Genomic DNA, 25,052 nt, shown 5'->3' on the forward strand with positions numbered 1-25,052 from the left:
AATAACTACCGTCCAGTCTCCAACCTTCCCTTTACGGGGAAGGTTGTTGAGAAGGTGGTGGCACTTTAACTCCAGCGGTCCTTGGAAGAAGCCAATTATCTAGGTCCTCAACAGTCTGGATTCAGGCCCGGCTACAGCACGGAAACTGCTTTGGTCGTGTTGATGGATGATCTCTGGCGGGCCCGGGACAGGGGCTTGTCCTCTGTCCTGGTGCTCCTTGACCTCTCAGCGGCTTTCGATACCATCGACCATGGTATCCTTCTGCACCGGCTGGAGGGGTTGGGAGTGGGAGGCACTGTTCTCCAGTGGTTCTCCTCCTACCTCTCCGGTCAGTCGCAGTCAGTGTTAGTGGGGGGTCAGAGGTCGACCTCGAGGTCTCTCCCTTGTGGGGTGCCTCAGGGGTCGGTCCTCTCCCCCCTGCTATTTAATATCTACATGAAACCGCTGGGGGAGATCATCCATGGACATGGGGTGAGGTATCATCAATACGCCGATGATACCCAGTTATACATCTCCACCCCATGTCCAGTCAATGAAGCAGTGGAAGTGATGTGCTGGTGCCTGGAGGCTGTTGGGGCCTGGATGGGTGTCAACAAACTCAAACTCAATCCAGACAAGACGGAGTGGCTGTGGTTCTTGCCTCCCAAGGACAATTCTAGCTGTCCATCCATTACCCTGGGGGGGAATTATTGACCCCCTCAGAGAGGGTCCACAACTTGGACGTCCTCCTCGATCCACAGCTCACATTAGAGAAACATCTTTCAGCTGTGGCGAGGGGGGTGTTTGCCCAGGTTCCCCTGGTGCACCAGTTGCGGCCCTATTTGGACCGGGAGTCATTGCTCACAGTCACTCATGCCCTCATCACCTCGAGGCTCGACTACTATAATGCTCTCTACATGGGGCTACCTTTGAAAAGTGTTCGGAAACTTCAGATCGTGCAGAATGCAGCTGCGAGAGCAATTATGGGCTTCTCTAAGTATGCCCATATCCCTCCAATACTCCGCAGTCTGCATTGGTTGCCGATCAGTTTCTGGTGACAATTCAAAGTGTTGGTTATGACCTATAAAGCCCTTCATGGCACCAGACCAGAATATCTCCAGGACCGCCTTCTGCCGCACGAATCCCAGCGACCGGTTCGGTCCCACAGAGTTGGCCTTCTCCGGGTCCCGTCGACTAAACAATGTCATCTGGCAGGACCCAGGGGAAGAGCCTTCTCTGTGGCGGCTCCGACCCTCTGGAACCAGCTCCCCCCTGAGATTAGGATTGCCCCCACCCTCCTTGCCTTTCGCAAACTCCTTAAAACCCACCTCTGCCGTCAGGCATGGGGGAACTGAAACATCTCCCCCTTGCCCATGTTGTTTTGGTGTTAGATTGATTGTGTGCTTGTTTTTTAATATTCTGGGGTTGTTTTTAATGAATTTTTTAGCTTAACATTGTAATTGGATTGGTGGTTATTGGATTTGTTATTATGTATTGTTTTTACTTTGTTGTGAGCTGCCCCGAGTTTGCGGAGAGGGGTGGCATATAAATCTAATCTAAATCTAAATCTCTCTGGTAGACTCCTCTCAAAAATTCACAGGTACAAATTTCAGACACACACACGTTTGAAAATTCAAAACAATGTTCTTTATAATGAAAATTCACTTAAACTAAGCCCTCTTTTGGTATAGCAAAGAGCACTCATCTCCAAACAAACTGGTAATTTGTACAAGTCCCTTATCAGTTCTTTGATACTTAGCTTGCAGCTGTGAGGCAATGCACAGTCCTTTTTTCACAAAGTGAAACACACTTTGCTCTGGTTTAGTTTCAAAGCGGGGAAAAATCAGCACACAAAAAGTCAGTCAGTAAAGCAGTCACGAAACACAACGATCAGATAATCCTCTACAATGGCCAAACCCACAGGCTGCTATTTATAGCAGCCTCACTAATTACCACAGCCCCACCCAACCACAGGTGGCCTCATTTTCGTTGATAATAATCTCTCAGTTGTTGTTGCCTATGCATCGCTCTCCGCATGCATGGCTGTATCATTAACTCTTGTTCTGAATCCAAGGAGGAGCTAGATAATTGATCTTCTTCTGAGCTGTCTGCCACACTCTCCTCCTCCCTGTCAGTCATGTCTTCTTGGTCAGAGGAGCCTTCATCAGCAGATTCCACCGGGGGCAAAACAGGCCTGCAGCATGTGGATGTCTCCCCCACATCCAAAGTCCTTGGGGCAGGAGCTGGGCCAGAGCTAACCACAACACTATCTATCTATCTATCTATCTATCTATCTATCTATCTATCTATCTATCTATCTTTCTTTCTTTCTTTCTTTCTTTCTTTCTATTTAATCTATATATGCCTCAATTGATGTAATTTTATTGGTTTCCATTTTTATAAATTATCAGTAGCCACTGCATTTTCCACTCTCGACTTATAGTTGAGTCAATAAATTTTCCCAGTTTTTGTGGCAAAAGTAGGTGCCTTGGCTTATAATCAGGTCGACTTATAGTTGAGTATATACGGTACTTTTTCCCACCTTAAAAGAGAATGAAAGTTTGGGTTGTCTTACACACCAAATGTAGCTCCTCTCACCTGCTAGCACCCACCCTTTGGTCTCCAGCAATTTACCTCCTTGCAGCAAGCAGCAAATTGCAAATAGCCCATTTCAGCTTCAGCACAGCCTGATTAGCATAAGCATTTGATTCTCTGTTAGATCAGCCTCCCTAAGTTGTTTCAGACTGCTGCCTATTGCAGTGTGGGCTTCCTACAAACAGGCAAATTGCTGGGAGGCAGAAATTTTTCTTGTGCTAATCAAGCTGTGCTGAAAATGAAACTAAAGCAGACTGTTTGCCATGCTGGGAGGCAGAATTATTGTGAGTGTTTTATTTGTCTTATTTTCTTCTTTATGTCCTTTTGTTGTCAAATTTCTGTCTACAATCAACAGTTAGCTGAAATTTTAAAATCATTTCACTAACTTAATTAAAATGTTACCTGAAGGAAAATAAAGAGAGGAGAAAAAAGTTTTACATCTAACAAATTGCGTGCTGGATAACTGATTACAATAGCTGCTTACTTTAGGCAAAGAAAAAAAACATAAAACAGTTCCAAATTGGTAAAATTTCATATTATTTCCCATATCCATGCACTAGCATATATCTTGTTTTCCTCCCCAAAACAGGTAGGTGTGTCAGTTCCCTAACATGATAGTGCCATTCAAATGGAAAGATGGGGGAACCTGGGGATAAACTGTATTTTATAACCTTTATCCTGGTGCCTAGACATCCTGGAATATTTTCACCTTTTGTGGAATGAGGGCCATGTGGATTGCCTCAGTTTGCTAAAAGTGGAAGAAGGCCCTGGAAAAGGGTCCCTATCTGTTTCTCAGGAAGGATGTTAGAATAACGTTTTCACACCTGTGGATTGGATAAATCCATATCAGACTGGAGGGAAGGATTCTAAAGACCTATTTCTAACTGTATAGTATTGGAGGGAATTTAGAATCTGCTTTGCCTATCACTTCTTCTCAATAAAATTTTCCTTTTGAAATACACAGTTTCAAGAGTGTACATCATTTAGACCAGCTGTGCAGGTCAATTTCAAGAACTGGCCATAAGTGTCCATATTCAGTCCCATTACAATTTCAAATGGTCACTGAATGAATGATAATTAATCATGGATTACGTATAAACCTCTCCTCTCATTCGCTTATGGTATCTCAGTTATCACATCCTCTAATATAGATAGGGTCTGTGTATGTAAATAATAATAAAGTGTATACTCCTAATTAATATGCACACACACTATATTACTATAATTAGTAAAAATTACAATGTTGCTACATTTTTGACTGAGTTATAGTTTTATCTTACAAATGAATTTCTGATATTTTAAAGGTATGCAAAGGTCTGCCTGAAAAAGAGAAAGAAATTCAATGTATGTTAAATAACTCGAATCAATTTGAACAACAGTTAAGTCAGCTAAGATTGTGGCTTACTCCCATCAAGGATCAATTGGTACTATACAATCAAGGGGATCAACCTGGAACTTTTGACATTAAGGTAATGTTTAATTTGGATGTTTTTCTAAATATTTATTTATTACATTGTGAAAGCCACTTAAAAATCAATTATTTTCTTTATAAAAAAAAGTAGTACAAGACACAGTGATGCAGTTATGAACAGTTATTTAAATGTTGTGTAATTATCAATATGTATTATTTGGTTATTTCAATTTTAAATATACATGTTAACCATGTTCCACTTATATTAACTATAACTAAATAGAGAAATTGGATTCATTTTATTTCACCTTATCCCAGTTAGGCTAACCCACAAAGTATTAAAAGTATCCATATATCCAATATTACCTTCAGAATTGTAAGCTAAATATCATTAAAATGGATAATCTGTGAATTAACCATTGAGGGCAAAAGAAGGGAATGACAGAGAATGAAGTGGCTGGATGGAGTCACTGAAGCAGTCAGTGTGAGCTTAAATGTATTCCTGGGGATGGTAGAGGACAGGAAGGCCTGGAGGAACATTGCCCATGGGTCAGACACGACTTTGTGACTAACAATAACAACAAACCAATTGTAAAACTTAAATTGTATGAAAATGTAGAGGGTGCATTTTCATAAGATATTTTGATTTTAAAATTGATGGACTTTTTCACAGATGGGTTTATATATATGGTATATGTTCTGCCTGACTGGGCTCAGGCAATGCGTAACAGTCCAAGGAAAAGAAATCAAACACACACGTGCTCTGCTAATCAGCAAACTTGTATTAGATAAACAAAAAAGGATTACTCAAAAACAGTTCTTAGTGTCCGAAAACAATGATAGTGCAAGGCTTACTTCAGTCGCATACAAAAACACAGGAAAAAACAAACAAAGACAACCTGGAATGAGCCAAGACGTTTCGGGAGTCCTTTTGAATCTTTGGAGCAAACAGCAAGTCCCAGAGTTTTCACCTCCCACTTGTCTGAAAAAGCTTGGTTGAAAACTCCAACGGCACGGAACAGAAACTTCAGAGCAGGAACCACAAAATAACACAGATAAACAGCCACAGTTTGCCTTGGCCTTTGTTCCCTTTTATCCCTTTAGCCCTCATTAAGGGAACCACACCCAGCCCTCAGTATAAGAACCACACCCAGCCCAGGTGCTCCTAAAATGACTTGTAATACTCCTTAAAGCGATCCCTTCTTTGCATAGCTCTTCGGCTTTAGCATTCACTTTGTGCCGCGTCTCTCCCATCTGTGGGAGCAACGGCTGGCCCAGGCCCAAACACAACAGTATATACACAAAGATATGTGCAAACCCTTCCCCCCCCCCATATAACTTATTTAATTCTTCCCAAGTTTATTTCCCTTCTTATTAGCCATTATACTTTTTGTCTTTTTTTTAAGCTGAAGGGCTCATTTTTAAAATTCCAATATAAAAATTTGAATTTCCTCAAAATTGTGTACACTTTGTCTTTCTTGTCATGTAAAGTATCTTGCAGTCTTATAAGAACTTTCAGGCTCTTAGCACAGAGGTGGGTTCTAAAAAATTTGCTACTGCTTTGTGAGCATGGCTTATTTTGTGGGCATGGGTTGATGGTCCTGTGACTGGGTGGGAGTGGCTTGGAAATCATGTGACCAGGTGGAAGTGGCTTGGCAGCTATGTGACCAGGTGGGCATAGCTTCATGGTTATCTGATTTGGCAGAGGAGAATTGGTGGTTATGTGACTGGGTGGGTATGGCCAACTTAATGTCACTCACATAAAGGGGTGTCTCACCTGGCCCCTCCCATCCCAGTCTCAGATTGTCACACTCAGCCTCAACAAATCTACAGTTCTATAAAAATGTTGTTCACCTTTTTTCAACTTTATAATCTACATATTATAGATGTACTTTCATGGACCACTGAAAGGAGGAAATGACTTACATGCTTTGCCCAAGAGTGTGATATGCATCAGTTTTTTAAAGGGCTGCCAGAAATAAGGGGGCACAATGTATTTTCCAAAGCACCAGAAGGCAAAACAAGAAGCAATGGATGGAAACTGAATGAAGAGAGAAGCAACCTAAAACTAAGGAGAAACTTCCTGATAGTGAGAGTCAATATAAAGCCCTAAATGGCTGGGCCATGGGAATTGCCAGCTGAAGCAGAGAGTGAGAATGAGGGAGAAAGTGACCTGAGTAAGCCTGAGGAACCACTAGATGGGGCTGATATGACAATGGGGAAGTGGTCCCAGTCGGAGGATGAGGAAGACATTCGAGTAGAAAGTCAGTGGATAGACCCTCGCTAAAGAAGGTTGCTCAGAAGGCGAGAGTAGTTGCATAGTAAAAGATATTAGTGTATTTGACTGAGCCTCTTTGTAATATGATGTCACTTCCAGGAGTATAAAGGCAAATGATCTTGGGAAATTAGGTGCGGGGATTCAATGTCGTGCAAGGGAAGAGATGTGAAACTGAGGGTGTGCTTGAACAAGACTTTAAAACCATGATTTCTGCCACAATAAGACTCACTTCTCTGCTGGATGCTTGTTGTCAGGACTACAATGAGCAGAATTATATGCTTAAATGATAAATGGACTGTGTTATCTAGGAATGCTGAATTAGGTTGAGTTTGGTGCTTTTCCTGGACATTGTTGACATTTAGCTCTAAAGATAATACCCCTTTCTTCTTAGCCATTTAGAAACCTGCTTTCATTATGTGTGCTTATATCAATAAAGAGTTGGATCTATTCATAAAATAAATGATTTTTGAGTCAAGGGTTTTGATCTGAGAGCTGTGCACAGAACAGATTGAATCCCCACCCACTCAATCCACTGTGCAAGCTTCTTGACGTCATTTATTTATTTTTTTATTAGATTTGTATGCCGCCCCCCTCCGAAGACTCAGGGCAGCTCACCACATAACAATAACAGAATGCATTACAAATCCAATAGTAAAAATTTAAAACCAATTAAAAACATTAATAACATAACCAATATAATAAAATCCCAACTACACAATCATACACATTCAACCCAGTTCATCATACAATAGAGATTGAAAACATAACAAAGGGGGGGGTAATTATCCCCACGCCTAGCGACAAAGGTGGGTCTTCAGCATTTTACGGAAGGCGAGGAGGGTGGGGGCTGTTCGAATCTCTAGAGGGAGTTGATTCCAGAAGGCCAGGGCCGTCACAGAGAAAGCCCCACCAGACAACATTGTTTAGTCGACAGGATCCGGAGAAGGCCAACTCTGTGGGACCTAATCGGCCACTGGGATTCGTGCGGCAGAAGGCAGTCCCGGAGGTATTCTGGTCCGATGCCATGTAGGGCTTTATAGGTTATAACCAACACTTTGAATTGTGACCGGAAACTGATTGGCAGCCATGGCACAAATGCAAGCCGATATCCAAGATCTTCAGCAGATTGTAGTAGCCTTTCAAAACCAAATAACTAACTTGTGTTCTGGTTTCTGGTAGAAATTCAGTAAGCACAAATAATTTTTATCAAACACATTATTTCATAAACAAAGAAACTCCATTTTATTTTCCTCTTTTCCGGCTAGACACACATTTCATACTGGCGTATCTCTCCTGGCTCTGTTATCTTTCTTAATTGCATTCCTTACATTCCTTCTCCTGTTCTGCTAGACAAGATTTATTTCGTAAAATCATGCTCACTAAAAAACAGCAGACGGACAGTTAATCACACAGAATATTTGGCTTACTTGGAGAGCGGCATAGAAAATCAACATCTTTTTGTTAGGCAACGTTGAAACTCCACCCTTCTTCTTCACTAGTCCCATGACGTGCCAATTACCTCACTCAATTATTTAACCTATTCATCTCCTTAATATCTTCTTCCAGACCTTTGCTCTCTATGTTTCTGAATTCTTCTGAATTTAGGATTAACCCAGTGTGCCTCTAATTCTCCCTCACTAGATCCTGAACTCATAGCCCCATCCTGTGGCTGGCCTCCCACCTGTTCTACTACCTGTAACCCCGCCCCCCCCCCCCACTACTTCATAAACACTATCTGAATCTGAGTCCTCAATATCTTCATCGTCCTACAACTGATCGAGAGTATGTACAACAACTTGCAACAGCAGATTCCACCACCCCTGATTGCTGCATCCTCGCTTCCTGTTGTGCCTCTAAGATTAAAATGCCACCTGGCCTTGCCTGAGAGATTCAGCAGAGACTGTTATAAATTCACTCCTTTTCTGAACCAAAGCCATTTGTACATTGCAGCATGCCCAGACAACTTTATTCATGATATGAAAGTTGCTTTTATCCTGATTTTGTTAATTGCGCCAGCGGCTAAAACAACAAGGCCCTATTCTACAAGATTATGCAGGGTTCTGCCAGTTGATGCAACATCAGTTTGCTGACCCCCTTTGCATCCAGAATACCACCAGACAACTACATCAGATAAGACAAGGTTCCATATGTGTTGCTCATTACATAGCCGAATTCCGTCATTTAAGTGCTCCCCTAAATTGGAATGAAGGGGCTCTGATGGAGGTGTTCCAAGATGGATTGTCTGCCAAAATCCTGACTGAGCTCATGCACTCTGCTACTCCTCCTATACTCAATGTATTGTACTAGCACTCTTTTGGCATCGAAGCCAGAATGTAATCTACCCAGGCCTGTCTGATTAGACAACAGATGCCAGTTTTTGAGGACAACAGACCAATTCCTGCTCCTCGCCAGGGAATCCAGGTCACACCTGTCAATCCATCCCTCCCTGCACCAAGATGTGTCTTCCAGTTGCTACCTGGATATCCTGGGAATTGTCCAGCACCCAGCACCAGAGATGAGTTGATGGATCTCAGTACCACCAGATCTCGCCTGACTGAAGTTGAGAAAGTCAGACACCGAGCTGAAGTTTGTGCCTGTACTATGGAAAAGTGGGTCACTTTGCCATTGCTTGTCCCCAGAAGAGATATGGTGCTGCAGTTCCTATTTCGGTTCCAGCCCATGGCCCAGCTCAACAGTTCCAGACAACCCTGCCAGGAAACGACCAGAGCCTGGCCTAACAGAAACATTACATTGGGCAGGCACCAAGCTGAGTTCCAGTTCTACAGATGAGAACCTTGAACTCCCAGGACACCTGATACCAGCAATCAAGGTAATTCTCAAGAACCATATCCAAGCCCTCCCAGCCCATGCCTTGATGGATTCAGGAGCCACGACCAATTTTATGGATGAGGCCTGTGCTCATCTCCAAGCTATACTCTTATGGCCAGTTAAACCTCCAATGATAGTCGAAACAATAGATGGGGTTGTATTGTTGTCCGGACCCATCAAATTTATGACCCAACTGGTACGCCTAGCCATTGGACAACATGGCCATCCAGTTTTATGTCACCAAAGGACTTCATTTTCCCTTAGTCCTTGGTTTAGCCTGGCTGAGAACCCACAATCCTCACATCTTTATTTATTTATTTTATTTTATTTATTAGATTTGTATGCTGCCCCTCTCCGGAGATTCGGAGCGGCTCACAACAACAAAACAGTACAAATCCAATGGTTAAAACAATTTAAAACCCTTAATATAAAAACAACCAATCATACATCTCATACAAGCCATACGTAAAGCGAAAATGGCCCAGGGGAATCAATTTTCCCATGCCTGATGGCAGAGGTGGGTTTTAAGGAGTTTGCAAAAGGCAAGGAGAGTGGGGGCAATCCTAATCTCCAGGGGGAGTTGATTCCAGAGGGTTGGGACCGCCACAGAAAAGGCTCTTCCCCTGGGTCCCGCCAGACAACATTGTTTCATCGATGGGACCCGGAGAAGGCCAACTCTGTGGGCCCTAACCGGTCGCTGGGATTTGTGTGGCAGAAGGCGGTCTCGCAGATATCCTGGTCCGATGCCATGAAGGGCTTTATAGGTCATAACCAACACTTTGAATTGTGACCGGAAACTGATCGGCAGCCAATGCAGACTGCGGAGTGTTGGAGTAACATGAGCATACTTAGAGAAGCCCATGATTGCTCTCGCAGCTGCATTCTGCACGATCTGAAGTTTCCGAATACTCTTTAAAGGTAGCCCCATGTAGAGAGCAAATATTGAAAATATCATCATAATTGGTCCGATGCCATGAAGGGCTTTATAGGTCATAACCAACACTTTGAATTGTGACTGGAAACTGATCGACAACCAATGCAGACTGCGGAGTGTTGGTGTAACATGGGCATACCTGGGGAAGCCATGATTGCTCTCGCAGCTGCATTCTGCATGATCTTAAGCTTCCGAACACTCTTCAAAGATAGCCCCATGTAGAGAACATTACAGTAGTCCAGTGATGGCGAACCTATGACACGCGTGTCACCACTGACACGCCTAGCCATTTTTGGTGACACGCGGCCGCCGGAGAAACGGAGCTTTAGGGAGTGCAATTGCAACCGCAATTATTATTATTTTTCCTCTCCCCTTAATTAAGAGGTCGGGCGATTTTCGCCCCGCCGATATTTGCGATGGCTGGGAGGGGCGAGAACACCGCCTCCCAGCTGATTGGCGTGGTGCCAAGCATCGAACGGTGGTTGGCTCGCAGGGGCCGCTGGGAGCGAGGGGAGGGGTTGCAGGCCTCCTCCCTTCCCCCTGCCCAGGAAAGAGTTGTAAGAAAGAAAGTTGTAAGAAAGCGCGCTGCTTTCTCGGAAAGCCAGCTTTCCTGGCCAGCACAGGGCTTTCCCGCCGCTCCCTCCCTCCGAAAACACAACGGAGGTCCACAGCGAAGCCGAGTGGAGCAACAGGAGGCTCAGGCTGGTGGCGGTAGACCTCCGGGTTTTTTTCGTCGGGGGGGGGCAGGAGGACCTTCCTGGCTTTCCGGGGCAGCTGGCTTGAGACTTGTGCCGGTCAGCAAAGCCAGCTGCACGCCGGAGATGTGGAGAGAAAGAAGGGAAAGAGAGGGAGGGAAAGAGGAGAGGACAGAAGGAGGGAGGGAAGGAAGGGAGAGAAAAGTGAATGAGAGGGAGAGAGAAAGGGAGGAAGAGAGGAAGGAAGGGAGACATAAATATAAAGAGGGAGAGAGGGGAATAGGGGAAGGAAGGAAAAGAGAAAAAAGTGGAAGGAAAAGAGAAGAAAGGAAGGGAGAGAGAAGATAGGAAGGAAGAGAGTGAGAGAGAGCAAGAAAGAAAGAGGGAAAGATTGAGAAAGGCAGTGTGTGTGTGTGTGTACGCGTGTGTGCGTGCCGCTGATGGTCCGGGAGCTTAGCGTGTGCGTGGAGAGATGAAGAGAAAGAGGGAGAAACGCAGCGTGTGTGGGGTGTGTGCGCGCGTGTGTGTGCTGCCAGCGTGTGCGTGGAGAGATGAAGGAAAAGAGGGAGAAACGCAGTGTGTGTGTGTGTGTGTGTGTGTGCTGCTGATGGTCCGGCAGCTGCAGCGTGTGGGGGGGGGGCGCCAATGCTAAGGCAGTCCGTCCGTGGTGGGGCTGCAGGGCAGGCACAGCAGCCCAGGGAGAAAGAGGGAATTGAGATAAAGAGAGAGGGAGAGATGAAGGGAAAGAGGGAGAAAGGCAGGGAGAGAAAGATAGAAAGGAAGAGGGAGGGAGAGATAGAAAGGAAAGAGGGAAGGAGGAAAGGGAGGGAGAGATAGAAAAAAGGAGGGAGGGAGGAAAGAAGGAGGGTGAGGGGTAGTAGGATAGGGAGAGGGAAAAGGAAGGGCTTGGAGAAAGGCAGGGTGAGAGAAAGATAGAAAGGAAAGAGGGAGGGAGGAAAGAGGGAGGGAGACATAGAAAGGATAGAATTATAGATGCAAGAACTCGCTCATGTGTGATAGCGCACGCCCACACTTTCTTTCTTTCTTTCTTTCTTTATTTATTTATTTATTTATACTTATATGCCGCCCAGTCCCAAAGGGATTGTCACTCAGACACTGTACTTTTCCGCCCACCCCGAAAAAAAATTAGAGGGAACACTGCCCTCGCCCCTCTGCTCCCTACTCGCCTTCCAGAACGGTGTTACAGGAGACGGTGCTAAGGTAAACCCTTTCCGGGTTATTAATTTGTAATTTTAAAAAATCATGCCGGGCTCGCAAAAAAGAGAGTCTGAAAAAAACCCCTGCGTGGACGTCGCACCATTTGCTTCCTCCTTTGGCGGCTCATAACTAGATTTTTACAACCCCCCACCCCCCTTGATAAGCTTTTACTTGAATCTGAACAGTTTGGGGGTTCGCCAAAGAGAGAAAAGTGAACGAGAGGGAGAGAGAAAGGGAGGAAGAGAGAAAAGTGAACGAGAGGGAGAGAGAAAGGGAGGAAGAGAGGAAGGAAGGAAGAGATAAATATAAAGGGAGAGAGGGAGAAAGAGAGGGAGGGGAAGATGGGAAGGAAGGAAAAGAGAGAGAGAAAGAGAAAAAAGTGGAAGGAAGAGAAAAAAAGGAAGGGAGAGAGAGAGAGAAAGAGAAAAAAGTGGAAGGAAGAGAGAAGGAAAGAAAGGAAGGAAGGGAGAGAGAGAGAAAGAGTGTGAGAGAGAAGATAGGAAGAGAGAGGGAGAGAAATGATAGAATAAAGGGGAGAAAAAAAAGAGAAATGAGAAAATGATTGAGGCAGAGAATGACAGGAAAGAGAGAGAAAGATAATTATGCATATTTGTTATTTAAACTATAAATATCACAAAATTATGTTTTTTTCTCAAGGTGACACACCACCCGAGTTATGCTCAGTTTTTTGGCGAATTTTGACACACCAAGCTCAAAAGGTTGCCCATCACTGCAGTAGTCGAACCTCAAGGTGATGAGGGCATGAGTGACTGTGAGTAGTGACTCCCAGTCCAGGTAGGGCTGCAACTGGCGCACCAGGCTAACCTGGGCAAACGCCCCCCTCACCACAGCTGAAAGATTGTTCTCTAATGTAAGCTGTGGATCGAGGAGGATGCCCAAGTTGCAGACCCTCTCTGAGGGAGTCAGTAATTCCCTCCCCAGGGTGATGGACGGCCAGATGGAATTGTCCTTGGGAGGCAAAATCCACATTCACTCCGTCTTATCAGGGTTGAGTTTGAGTTTGTTGTGGTCCCAGAACATTACTTCCTTTCCCAACCTGCAATGCGTGGACCACCTAGGCCAAATCTGCGCAGCCCAGATGCCAGCTCAATCTGACATCACTTTGCCAGCCAAACATTTGGACTTTGCCGATGTGTTTAGTGAAAAAGAGTTGGATCTATTGCCTCTGCACCAACCTTATGACTGTGCCTTTGACTTACTACCAAAGGCCAAGCTTCCTGGGGGATGCCTTTACTCGATGTCAGAATGTTGTTGAGAAAGTGGTGGCGCTCCAGCTCCAGCGGTCCTTGGAAAAAGCCGATTATCTAGGCCCTCAACAGTTGGGTTTTAGGCCCGGCTACAGCACGGAAACTGCTTTGGCCGCATTGATGGATGATCTCTGGCAATATTTGTATTTGTCAGTGGTTTATCCTCTGTCCTGGTGCTTCTTGACCTCTCAGCGGCTTTCGATACCATCAACCATGGTATCCTTCTGCGCCGGCTGGATGGGTTGGGAGTAGGAGGCACTGTCCTTCAGTGGTTCTACTCCTACCTCTCCGGTCGGTTCCAGTCAGTGTTAGTGGGGGGTCAGAGGTTGACCTCTAGGCTTCTCCCTTGTGGGATGCCTCAGCGGTCGGTCCTCTCCCCCCTGCTATTTAATATCTACATGAAACCGCTGGGCGAGATCATCCAGGAGCATGGGGTGAGGTATCATCAGTACGCTGATGATACCCAGTTGTACATCTACACCACATGTCTAGTCAACGAAGCACTAGAAGTGATGTGCCGGTGCATGGAGGCTGTTAGGGTCTGGAAGGGTGTGAACAGACTCAAACTCAACCCTAATAAGACAGAGTGGCTGTGGGTCTTGCCTCCCAAGGACAATTCCATCTGTCCGTTCATTACCCTGGGAGGGGGAATTACTGACCCCCTAAGAGAGGGTCCACAACTTGGGCATCCTCCTCGATCCACAGCTTACATTAGAGAACCATCTTTCAGCTGTGGCGAGGGGGGGCGTTTGCCCAGGTTCGCCTGGTGTACCACTTGTGGCCCTACCTGGACCGGGAGTCACTGCTCACAGTCACTCATGCCCTCATCACCTCGAGGTTCAACTACTGTAACGCTCTCTACATGGGGCTACCTTTGAAGAGTGTTTGGAAACTTTAGATTGTGCAGAATGCAGCTGTGAGAGCAATCATGGGCTTTCCTAGGTATGCCCATGTTACACCAATACTCCGCAGTCTGCATTGGTTTCCAATCAGTTTCCAGTCACAATTCAAAGTGTTGGTTATGACCTATAAATCCCTTCATGGCATCGGACCAGAATATCTCCAGGACCACCTTCTGCCGCATGAATCCCAGCGACCAGTTAGGTCTCACAGAATTGGCCTTCTCTGGGTCCCATCGACTAAACAATGTCATTTGGCGGGACCCAGGGGAAGAGCCTTCTCTGTGGTGGCCCCGACCCTCTGGAACCAGCTCCCCCCAAAGATTAGGGTTGTCCCCACCCTCCTTGCCTTTTGTAAACTTCTTAAAACTCACCTCTGCCATCAGGCATGGGGGAACTGAGACATCTTCCTCAGGCCTGTATAATTTATGTCTGGTACGTTTGTGTGTATGTCTTGTTTTTAAATAAGGGATCTTCAAAGTGCACCCAGAGTGCAGCCATAAAAACATCATAATCCCTCATCACTGAGTAATATTCATTATGGAGGCCCACCATCACTCAGCTGCAGTACCTTTCAGAGCCATGGTGATGCATCGTATCTTTGCCATCTCAGTAGGGAAATCCTCCCTATATTCTTGCATGTCATTCTATACTTGGGTCAGGAAAAATCCCAAAGCCTTGGGATCCCCACTTACTCCAAGCAGAGAAACCTTTGAAATTTGACACCTGTGGAGAATTATCCCCCTTGTGGCGGGGCTTAGACTTTTGCCACTGCTGGTGTCTCTGCCGACTGCTTCTGACAGCGAAGCGTCTAAAGCAGATAGTGAAAGTGAAATGGGATCCTCAGAGAGGGTAATGACAGACAGCCCATTAGGTAATCACCCCATGAGTGATTCATCATCATTATCATCACTGGATTCGGAAGGAGAGACATTCACTGGTATGCGCAGATGCAGGGCAATGTCTAGGAAAGAGCAACTACGTAAATACTACAGGAAATAAGGGAGATCACCTGTGGCTGGGTGTAATTAGACTAATTGGGGCTGCTGTTAAATTGTCAGCGTTCTGGCCTCTGGGTGTAGAGGTTTATCCGTTCAGTAAAGGAGGACGTGTCTTTTGTATCAGGAGTCTACAAGGACTCTCTTTTAACTGTTTCCAGGACTTTTGAACTAAATCATAGTCAAGTTTGTGACTTTGAGAACTCTTGAAGGAGAGTGGATGTGACGTCTTCACAGCTGCTAGTTATCTGCTTTGTGTTTTTTTCATTGTTCTTCACAGCATTCAAGGTTTATTGATTGATTGATTGATTGATTGATTGATTGATTGATTGTTAGAGTTGAAAGGGACCATGAAGGCCATTGAGTTCAACCCCTTGCCCAAGCAGGAACCCTATAGGACACCAGTCAAGTGGCAGTTCAAAATGTCCAGAGTGTTGGAGTTCACAATGTCCGCTGGTAGGTTGTTCCATTGGTTGATAGCTCTGACCATCAGGAAGTTCCTCCTTATCTCCATGTTGAATCTCTCCTTGGTCAGCTTCCAACCATTGTTCCTCGTCCAGCCCTCTAGTGCCCTGATAAATAAAGTGATCCCCTCCTCTCTATGACATCCCCTCGTATACTTGTAGACTGCTATCATGTCCCCTCTGGCCCTCCTTTTCTCTAGGCTACCCATGCCCAGTTCCCTCAATCTCTCTTCATTAGTCTTGGTTTCCAATCCCTTAATCATCTTGGTTGCTCTTTTTTGCACCTTCTCCAGAGTTTCAATGTCTCTTTTGAACTGTGGTGACCAGAACTGTATACAGTACTCCAGGTGTGGTCGGACCAGGGCGTAGTAGAGTGGTATTAAGACTTCCCTGGTCTTGGAGTGTATTCCCCTGTTGATGCAGTTTAGGATTGTGTTGGCTTTTTCAGCTGCTGCTGCACATTGTTGGCTCATGTTTAGTTGATTGTCCACCAAGACTCCGAGGTTTCTTTCACAGTCGCTACTGCTAAGAGGGGTTTCTCCCAGGTTGTATGTGTGTCCAGGGTTTTTTCTGCCTAGGTGAAGGACTTTGCTCTTGTCGATGTTAAACATCATTTTGTTGGTGTGGGCCCACTGTGTTAGTCTATCTAGGTCTTTCTGTAATTTGAGCTTGTCTTCTAGGGTATTGGCTACCCCCGCCAGCTTGGTGTCGTCTGCGAATTTGATCAGTTGCCCTTCTATTCCCTCGTCCAACTCGCTGATGAAAATGTTGAAGAGCACAGGGCCCAGGACTGAACCCTGTGGTACCCCACTGCCTACGTTCTTCCATGTGGATTTGGAACCGCTGAGGACAACTCGTTGGGTGCCGTTGGTCAGCCAGCTATTGATTCATCTGCATGTGTTGTAGTCTACTCCACTTTTTTCTAATTTGTTGATTAGGAGATAGTGGTCAACTTTGTCGAAAGCTTTGCTGAAGTCTAAGTATATGAGGTCCACCATGTTGCGCTGGTCTACTGATTCGGTTATGGTGTTGAAAAAGAATATGAGATTGGTTTGACATGATTTGTTTCTGACAAACCCGTGTTGGCTGTTGGATATTATCTTTTTTGTTTCCAGGTAGTGGCAAAGCTGTTTTTTAATTATTTTCTCCAGTATTTTTCCAGGTATTGAAGTCAGGCTAATAGGTCTGTAGTTGCTTGGATCTGTCTTTTTCTCTTTTTTGTGGATGGGAACTACGTCCGCTCATTTCCAGTCTTCTGGTAGGTCTCCAGTGGTCCAAGATTTTCGGTAGTTGAGGAAAAAAGGTTCTGCTATGGTGTCTGCCAGTTCTTTTAGGACTCTGGGGTGGAGTCCGTCAGGTCCCATTGATTTGTACTTGTTAAGCTCCCTCAAGTAGTTCCTAATGGTAGCTTTGTCTGTGTTGAGTTCGGTTCCGGAGCTGTTATTTGCAGTTAGGTTGTAGGTTGGTTGGTTGGTGGTTCCTTTATGCATGAAGACTGATGTAAAGTAGGTATTGAGCAGCTGTGCTTTGTCTCTGTTGTTGGTGATTTCGTTACCATCTTTGTTTTTTAGTATGGTGATTGTTTCCTTGATTTTTTTTCTTGTTGTTTATGTGGTGGAAGAAGCTTTTTTTGTTGTCGTTAATTTTCGTTGCGAGGTGCTGTCCGTGTTGAGCTTTTGCTGTTGTTATGTTTTGCTTGCAGGTTCTGGCTGTTTGCTGATATTCCATCTTGATTATGAGTCCTTCTTTCCATTTGTTGTATTTGGCTTTTTTTTCTTTTACGTTGTCTGCGAGGTCCTTGTTTAGCCATGATGGTTTCATTTTAGTTTTTCTGCTTTTCTTTTTCATGGGGATTGAATTGTTTTGGGCCTCAATGATAGTGTTTTTTAGGGCTTCCCAGGCATCCTGTGTGGATTTACTCTTTAGAAGTTCCTTCCAGGGTTTATTCTTCAGGTTCGCTCTGAGCTTGTTAAAGTCCGCTTTCCTGAAGTCTGGGACTGTAGTTGAGTTGGGTGTTGTAGTTAGTGATTGCACAATGTTGAATTTTAGGATGGTATGGTCACTCTCACCTAGCGTCCCTTCTATTCCCTCAATCATTTCTTCCCTGTTTGTTTAAATTAGGTCTAGTATTGCAGTCCCTTTGGTTGCTGTTTCCACTTTTTCAGTTAGAAAGTTATCGGCGAGGCTGGTGAGAAATCTGTCAGACTTTCCACTTGGTGCTGAGTTTGTTTTCCACTTAATGTCGGGGTAGTTAAAGTCCCCCATTATTATTGTGCTGTGCTTGTTGCATATTGCTGATAGTTGGGTTGTAAAGAGGTTGTCCATTGTATCTGTTTGGTTTGGGGGCCTGTAGTAAACTCCAATTGTAATGTTGTCCTTTTTTTCTTTTATGCTAACCTATATGGTTTCAAGGGAGTTATCTTCTTTGGATTGATATAGCTCAGTGGCGGTGTAGTGGTCTTTTATGTATAGTGCAACTCCACCTCCTTTCTTGTTTGACCTGTTTTTCTTGAAGAGATTGTAGCCCTTTATCTGTGTGTTCCAGTCATGTGATTCGTTCCACCATGTTTCTGTAATACCAATTAGATCGTATTGGCCCTCATGCATTAGTACTTCTAGCTCGTCTTGTTCGTTCCCCAGGCTTTGTGCATTAGTGTACAGGCATTTTAGGTGTTTGTGTCTGATTCTGGGTGGGCATTTTTTATCCTCTGAAATGTTAGTGGGCTTAATTTGCACTCCTTTCTTATTTGGTTCATTGTTCAGTCTCTTATTTTGGTCACCCACCCCTCTCAGATCTAGTTTAAAGCCCTCCTGATAAGTTGGGCTAGTCAGTTTCCAAGGAGGTTCTTTCTAGCTCTGGTAAAGTGTAGTCCGTCTGTTGCTAGGAGCCCTTCTTGAAGATATTGTAGACCGTGGTCGAGGAATCCAAAGTTGTTTTGGCGACACCATCTCTTTAGCCAGTGGTTTATTTGTGGGATGTTGTCAGTCAGGATGTTGTCCTCTTGTGGGTAGAATAGAGGAGAAGACGACCTGTGCCCCTATCTTTTGACTGTATTGCCCAAGTGGTCGTAGTCTTTCGTGATTTGGTTCATGTGTCATTTGTTCCTGCATGGATCACTAGTAGAGGGAGTAGTCAGTGGGTTTTAGGATTTTAGTGAGGTTTAGCGCTATGTCCGAGATTTTGGCTCCAGGGAGGCAGCTCACCTCTCTGGATTGCTTTTCTGGTCTGCAGATGGCAGGTTCAGTTCCCCTGAGAGTTGAGTCACCAATTACCACCACTCTCCTTTTCTTTTTGGTTGGGTTGGGGAGAGGGAGGCTAGCCTTCGTGATGACTGTGTTTGATGGTGTTGTATTGTTGTGCTTGGTTCTTGGTGGCTCCTTGTCAGGTGTTTGTTGATCTTCTTGTGCCAGGAGTACTGCATATTTGTTACTTGTAGGCACTGGGGTTGGAGGGAGGTGGGTTGGAGTTGGTGGGAGTTTGGGGATGGTTTGTTTTTTTCTTCTTTGGGTGATGTGTGTCCAGTCATTTTCAACCTCGGGGGTGTTGGTTCTGATGTGCTCTTCTGTGGTGTTGGATGTGTTGGGAGTATATTGGTCTTTCTTGTTTTGATGTTGGTGCTGCAGGGTTTTGAGGTTTCTCTCTAGGTTTTCTATTTTTTCCTCAAGTAATTGGATTACTTTACATTTATTGTAAGTGACGTTTTGGAAGTTTGAGGGTAGGAGTGTATACATGGAGCACAGTGTGCAACTCACTTCGAAGTCATCTCTTTCATCTCCTTTGTGTGTGGTGGGTTTGTCTTCCATGTGAGTAGTAGGAGTGTCTTCTCTCTGAGTGCGTGGTTCGTTCTTCATGGTAGGAGGCTGGTAGTGGAGTAGATGAGTGCTGCTGCTGAGTGCTGTTTTTGTATTTAGTTGTGTTTTGATTGGTCTTGTTTTTGCTGATTTATTAGTTGATTATGCTTTGATTAAGCGTAAGACTCTGGGGAAGCTCCTGCGTCAGCTGGGTGCCGGGTGTGATGCCGGGACTCAACGAGGGCTCCGTGTGTCTTCCACTGTTGTCCGGGGTTCTGTGGAAGCTCCCGTGTCAGCTGGGCACCAGGTTTGATGCCGGGGGCTCGAGGAGAGCTCCGGGCTGAGTTAGAGTCCTCTTGCCAAAGAAGCTACAATTAAGGTAAAAGTTTTTTCTATGTTCCATGCTAAACAAGAAGTTTAAAAAAACAAGAAAATTGAATCGGAGTTTAAACAAAGGCGAAAGAGAAAGTTGTTAAAACAACATTGTATCCAGGCGCGAATTAACAGCCGGAACTTATTCTAACCACTTTCACTTGTTTTGAATTGTTGAATTTTTGCAAACAAGGAGATCTAGAAGATTTAAGAATGAGACATTAAAGGATTTATTATTCACAAAATGACATTATTTGGTTGAAAAAAAAATTTTTTTCCTCTTTTGAAACATTTTTGAAACATTTGGTTACTGAAAGTTGAAAAATGAAGTCCGGGCTGGGATTTTTCTAGCGGAAGGACCAGACTGCTCACTATTTTCCTACAAATTCTGAATAAACATTTATAAAGGGAAAAAAACCTCTTTTCCTACATTTGAGAACTTTAAAATTTGGATTATCTAATCGACGTTTTTTTTTGGATTATTCTGTTGGACTATTTCCATTGGATTTCGTTTGGATTAATAGCGGTTTGTGGATTAACAGCATTTTCGTTGGATTTACTGCGGAGAGATTTCTTCCTGGGCTGTGAGAGACGGACCGACTTCATTTTAACTTCGTGAGATTAAACTGCATTTGCTTGGAAAAAGTTTTATAAATTTTCTAAAGACTATACCCTTCTTCAAAAAACGGAATACCTTTGCAGTACTCATTAAGGTGTTTCTGACAACAAATTAGATCTTCAATCAATTGTTTTTTTTTTCTTGCATTTTCCCTTTGATAATTTCAATTTTTGAATTTTAATTCTATATTACATTATATTACAATTGGTTCTGTTTATGCATTGCTAAATTTTCTTTTGGTCTTTGGTCCCCTGTTCCTCCTAATTGAATAATAGTCTTTAACTCTGATTGTCCCCTTTCTTCACATGCTTTTACCCTCCTTCTCACTTTGCTGACTTTTTCTCCTTATCTTTGCAGCTGTGCTAAACTAATCTCTTCCCCTTTCCCCCCTCTTCTTCTTCACATCTTCTTGATATAAACTTTGACTAGAGTAATAAGAATAAATAAGTTGAGCATTAATTAGATATATTTTAAATTTTAAGTGTATTTGAAATTTAGCCTTTTATTTGAATTAGAACTTTTATTGCTATTAATTAATTGCTATTGATTTAGTATAACTGTTACTGTGGGTTTGGAATTTATAGAATCTCTTTACATTTTGCTAACATAAAATACCACTAAATTTAAATTTGAAAATGTCAAGTTCTTCCACCCATACTAAAACAATCAAGAAGCAAACAACTGTCATTTCTTCCCCGCAAAGTTCACCACATCCATCTCCCGCACAGCAGACTTTATCTGCAACTATGTTCACCAAGGAGAAGGACAGGGAGAAACAACCATCTCTGGCTTCAATCCAAGAGACATTAACAACATTAAATGACTTTATGCTAAAATCTCAACAAGACGCAACACAACAGAGAGATGAAATTAAAGCAGAGATGGCGGAAATGAAAGTTGACACAGGTGAAATGAAAGACCAGATGAAGGAGATTAAGCAAGCCTTGCAAGATAATGAAGTACGAATGAAGGCAGTGGAAGAAAAGGCGGAAAAGGTGGAGAAAAGAATTGGTCACTTGGAGGACAAAGCTGCTTCACGTTACAGAGGGTATGATGAATCAATTACACATCTGGAAATGCAACGTGCGTCATATGGACTTCGATTTCAAAACGTAATAGAAGAAAAAGATGAAGATTTAAAGGCCATTATGGCTGACATTATTGGGAAAATCCTTCAGATGGACCCAGATGACATAAAAAGAGAAATCGATGAAGTCTTCAGAATTTCTAACAGCTATATTCGCCGTTTTAATCTTCCACGCGAGATTCACATCAAATTTGTAAGAAAAAGCATGCGAGATGATATATTGCATTGGTCAAGAGCGGGACAACTACAACACCAAGGCAAAGAAATAAAAATATTAAAACAAATCCCAAGACGTGTTCGAGAGATTAGAAGAGACTATCATTTCTTGACCAAACTTCTGATCAAAGAAAACATAACTTTTCGCTGGCTTATTCCACAAGGTCTATCATTGACATGGAAATCAACGAGATATAAATTGGAGAATCTAGACCAAGCAAGAGACTTTTATGAAAACAGTGGAATATGCGAAATGGAACAGATAACAAAAGAACTGGAAGCAATGCAGGCCGAAGCCATGGGGGCACTTGCACAAGTGGAGGACCAGGACCATGGGGCCAGAAGAAAGCAACCTCAACGCGAAACCAAGAAATACAACAAATGACTACATTGAGAGATTTAAAAATCTTTTCAGTAAATGTCAATGGACTTAATGAACCAAAAAAAAGAAAACAAATGTTTTCCAAAATCAAGAATCAAAAAGCTCAAATTGTGATACTCCAAGAAGTGCATATAAAAAAAAGTAATCGGAATTTATTGTTAAATAATAAAATTGGAAAGATGTATGCTGCGTTAGCAGACCAAAAGAAAAGAGGAGTGGCAATGTATGTTGAGAGTTCTATAAATTCCAAACAACTATATAGTGATGATGAAGGTAGAATTTTGATTGTCCAGATAGATATTGAACCCAAATCGCTTGCTATTGTTTCTATATATGCCCCAAATGATGACCAAATCGCATTTTATGAAAAATTACATCAAAAAATTTTAGAATTAAATTTGGAAAATATGTTAATTATTGGAGATTTTAATGCCATAACAAATAGACAATTAGACCATTCGGGGGTGAAGAAAAGTTGTAAAAAGAAAAAAAAGAATTTACTGCCCTCAACTTTCCAAAAAATGAAAGCAGAATTGCTATTGAATGATATATGGAGGGAAAGGCATCCTCATAGCAGGCAATATACTTTTTACTCAAACCCCCACAAAATTTGGACTAGAATAGATATGGTGTGGGCTCCCAAAACAACAGCAGAGTACATACAAGACGTAGAAATAGATGTTAATACTTGGGCAGATCATAATCCAGTTATAGTCTATATGAGAAATATTAAAAAACATCGCAATTGGCAAATGAATAGAAATATTTTGAAAGAGAAAGAATATAAAGAATGGATGGAAAAGGAATTAAAAATATTTTTTGAAATTAATAAAAATACAGACACCACCCCTCAGAACTTGTGGGATGCAACCAAAGCATACATAAGAGGATTAACAATATCCTATACTGCAAAATATAATAAAGAAAGAAAAAGAAAATATGAACAATTAATAAATGAATTAAAACAACTAGAGTTTCTATCACAACAAAATGTGAAAAATAAAGATTTGGGGGAAAAAATAAATTTAATTAAACACAAAATTAGATTACAAGAACAAAATCAACTATTGGAAAAAATAAAGAAAGCTAAGCAACAGTATTTTGAGCATGCCAATAAATCAGGTAGATGGTTAGCATATAAACTGAGAAAGCAGAGACAATCTAAATTAATTAGAAAATTAGAAGATAAAGATGGAATAATAAAATATGACCCAGAGGGAAAAGCAAATATAGTTCAAAACTTTTTTAAAGAATTGTATAAAGATGATAATATTGAAGAAGAAGCCGTATTTAAATACCTAGAGAGTGCAGAGTTACCACAAATAACAGAAGAGCAACAAGAAAAGATGGAGAGTCCAATAACGATGGAAGAACTCCTTATAGTTATTAAAAAGCAGAAAAACAACAAAGCCTCGGGACCGGACGCTATCCCGGCAGAGTGGTATAAAATAGAAAATGAAGTATTAAGAAATAATATGCTCCAAATTTTTAATGAATGTAGAGTAGATGGTAAAATTCCTAAATCATGGTCGGAATCTTTGATAACTTTAATTCATAAACCAGATACACCAAAAGAAAAAATTAAAAACTATAGACCAATATCTTTATTGAATGTAGATTATAAAATTTTTATAGCAATATACGCAGATAGATTGAAAAATGTGATAAACAGCAAAATTCATTCAGACCAAAATGGTTTCCTTCCAGGTAGACAAATTAAAAATAATCTTAGGACAATCATTAATGTATTAGAGTATTATGAGCAACATTCAGATAAAACATTATCTTTAATGTTCTTAGACGCGCAAAAAGCTTTTGATAACGTGAATTGGACATTTATAAAGATGCAATTAAATAAAATGAGATTCGGCCCCAAATTTGTTAATTTAATAGACGCTATTTATTCAGAACAAACGACAAAAATTATATTAAACAATGAACAATTAGAAGCGTTTAAAATAAATAAAGGAGTGCGGCAAGGATGTCCCATATCACCTCTTCTTTTCATTATGACTTTAGAAGCACTCTTAATAAAAATAAGATCAGATCCAAAGATAAAAGGTTTAACAGTTAGAAAAGAGATATACAAAGTCCAGGCCTTTGCAGATGATTTGACTTTTATAATGGAAGATCCGTTAGTCACAGCACCAAGATTAATCCAAACAATAGAACAATATGGCAAGGTGGCAGGTTTGAAAATAAATAAAAATAAAACAAAAATTATAACTAAAAACATGAGTAAAATACAAGAAAGCAATTTAGAATGTATTACTGGAATGCAAATAGTTAAAAAAGTAAAATATTTGGGAATATGGCTAACAGCCAAAACAATAACATTAAAAAATGATAATTATATAAAATTAATTAATGAAATTAAAAAGGATCTAGAAATATGGAACAATCTAAAAATATCATTTTTGGGAAGAATTGCTACGATTAAGATGAATATCTTACCTAAGGTATTATTTTTATTTCAAGTGATCCCAATCAATCCAGGGGCTAACTTTTTTAAAAACTTAACAAATGTGGTTAAAAAATTTCTATGGCAAGGGAAAAAGGCAAGAATTAAGATAAATATGTTAGAAGACATAAAAGAGAGGGGGGGTTTTGCGCTCCCAAATTGGAAACTATATTATCAGGCAGCCGCCTTAACATGGATTAAAAACTGGATAACTTTAGAGGACATGAGAACATCAATATTAGAAGGACATGACCTCATGCTTGGTTGGCATGCTTTTGTGTGGTACGATAAAGATAAAAACCATTCTTACTTTAAAAGACACACGCTGAGAAAATATTTATTTGATGTCTGGAAAGACATAAAGAAAAACCACTTTTTAACAATTCCAGATTGGGTTACCCCCCTGGACGCAATAATACATCCAAATTCTATTAACGACTCAAGAAATATAAGATATAAAGATTTGTTAGACAATCAAATGAAATTAAAATCTAGAATTAAACTACAAGATGAAGGGATACAAATTGATTGGTGGCATTACGCACAGATTAGATC

At 42.2% G+C, this 25,052-nt stretch overlaps 1 protein-coding gene across 1 annotated transcript in view; it reads left to right on the plus strand.

Annotated features, from left to right (window-relative positions):
• The window catches only part of LOC139167142 (dystrophin-like), a 1,540,372-nt gene that overhangs the window by 643,696 nt on the left and 871,624 nt on the right, over positions 1-25,052 (plus strand). Inside the window, exon 38 of the mRNA XM_070751563.1 lies at positions 3,879-4,043. Within this exon, the coding sequence (XP_070607664.1) occupies positions 3,879-4,043 (165 nt within the window). The remainder of the gene's footprint in view (positions 1-3,878; positions 4,044-25,052) is intronic.

The sequence above is a fragment of the Erythrolamprus reginae genome, chromosome 4 (genome assembly GCF_031021105.1).
Source record: "Erythrolamprus reginae isolate rEryReg1 chromosome 4, rEryReg1.hap1, whole genome shotgun sequence".
NCBI lineage: Eukaryota > Metazoa > Chordata > Lepidosauria > Squamata > Dipsadidae > Erythrolamprus > Erythrolamprus reginae.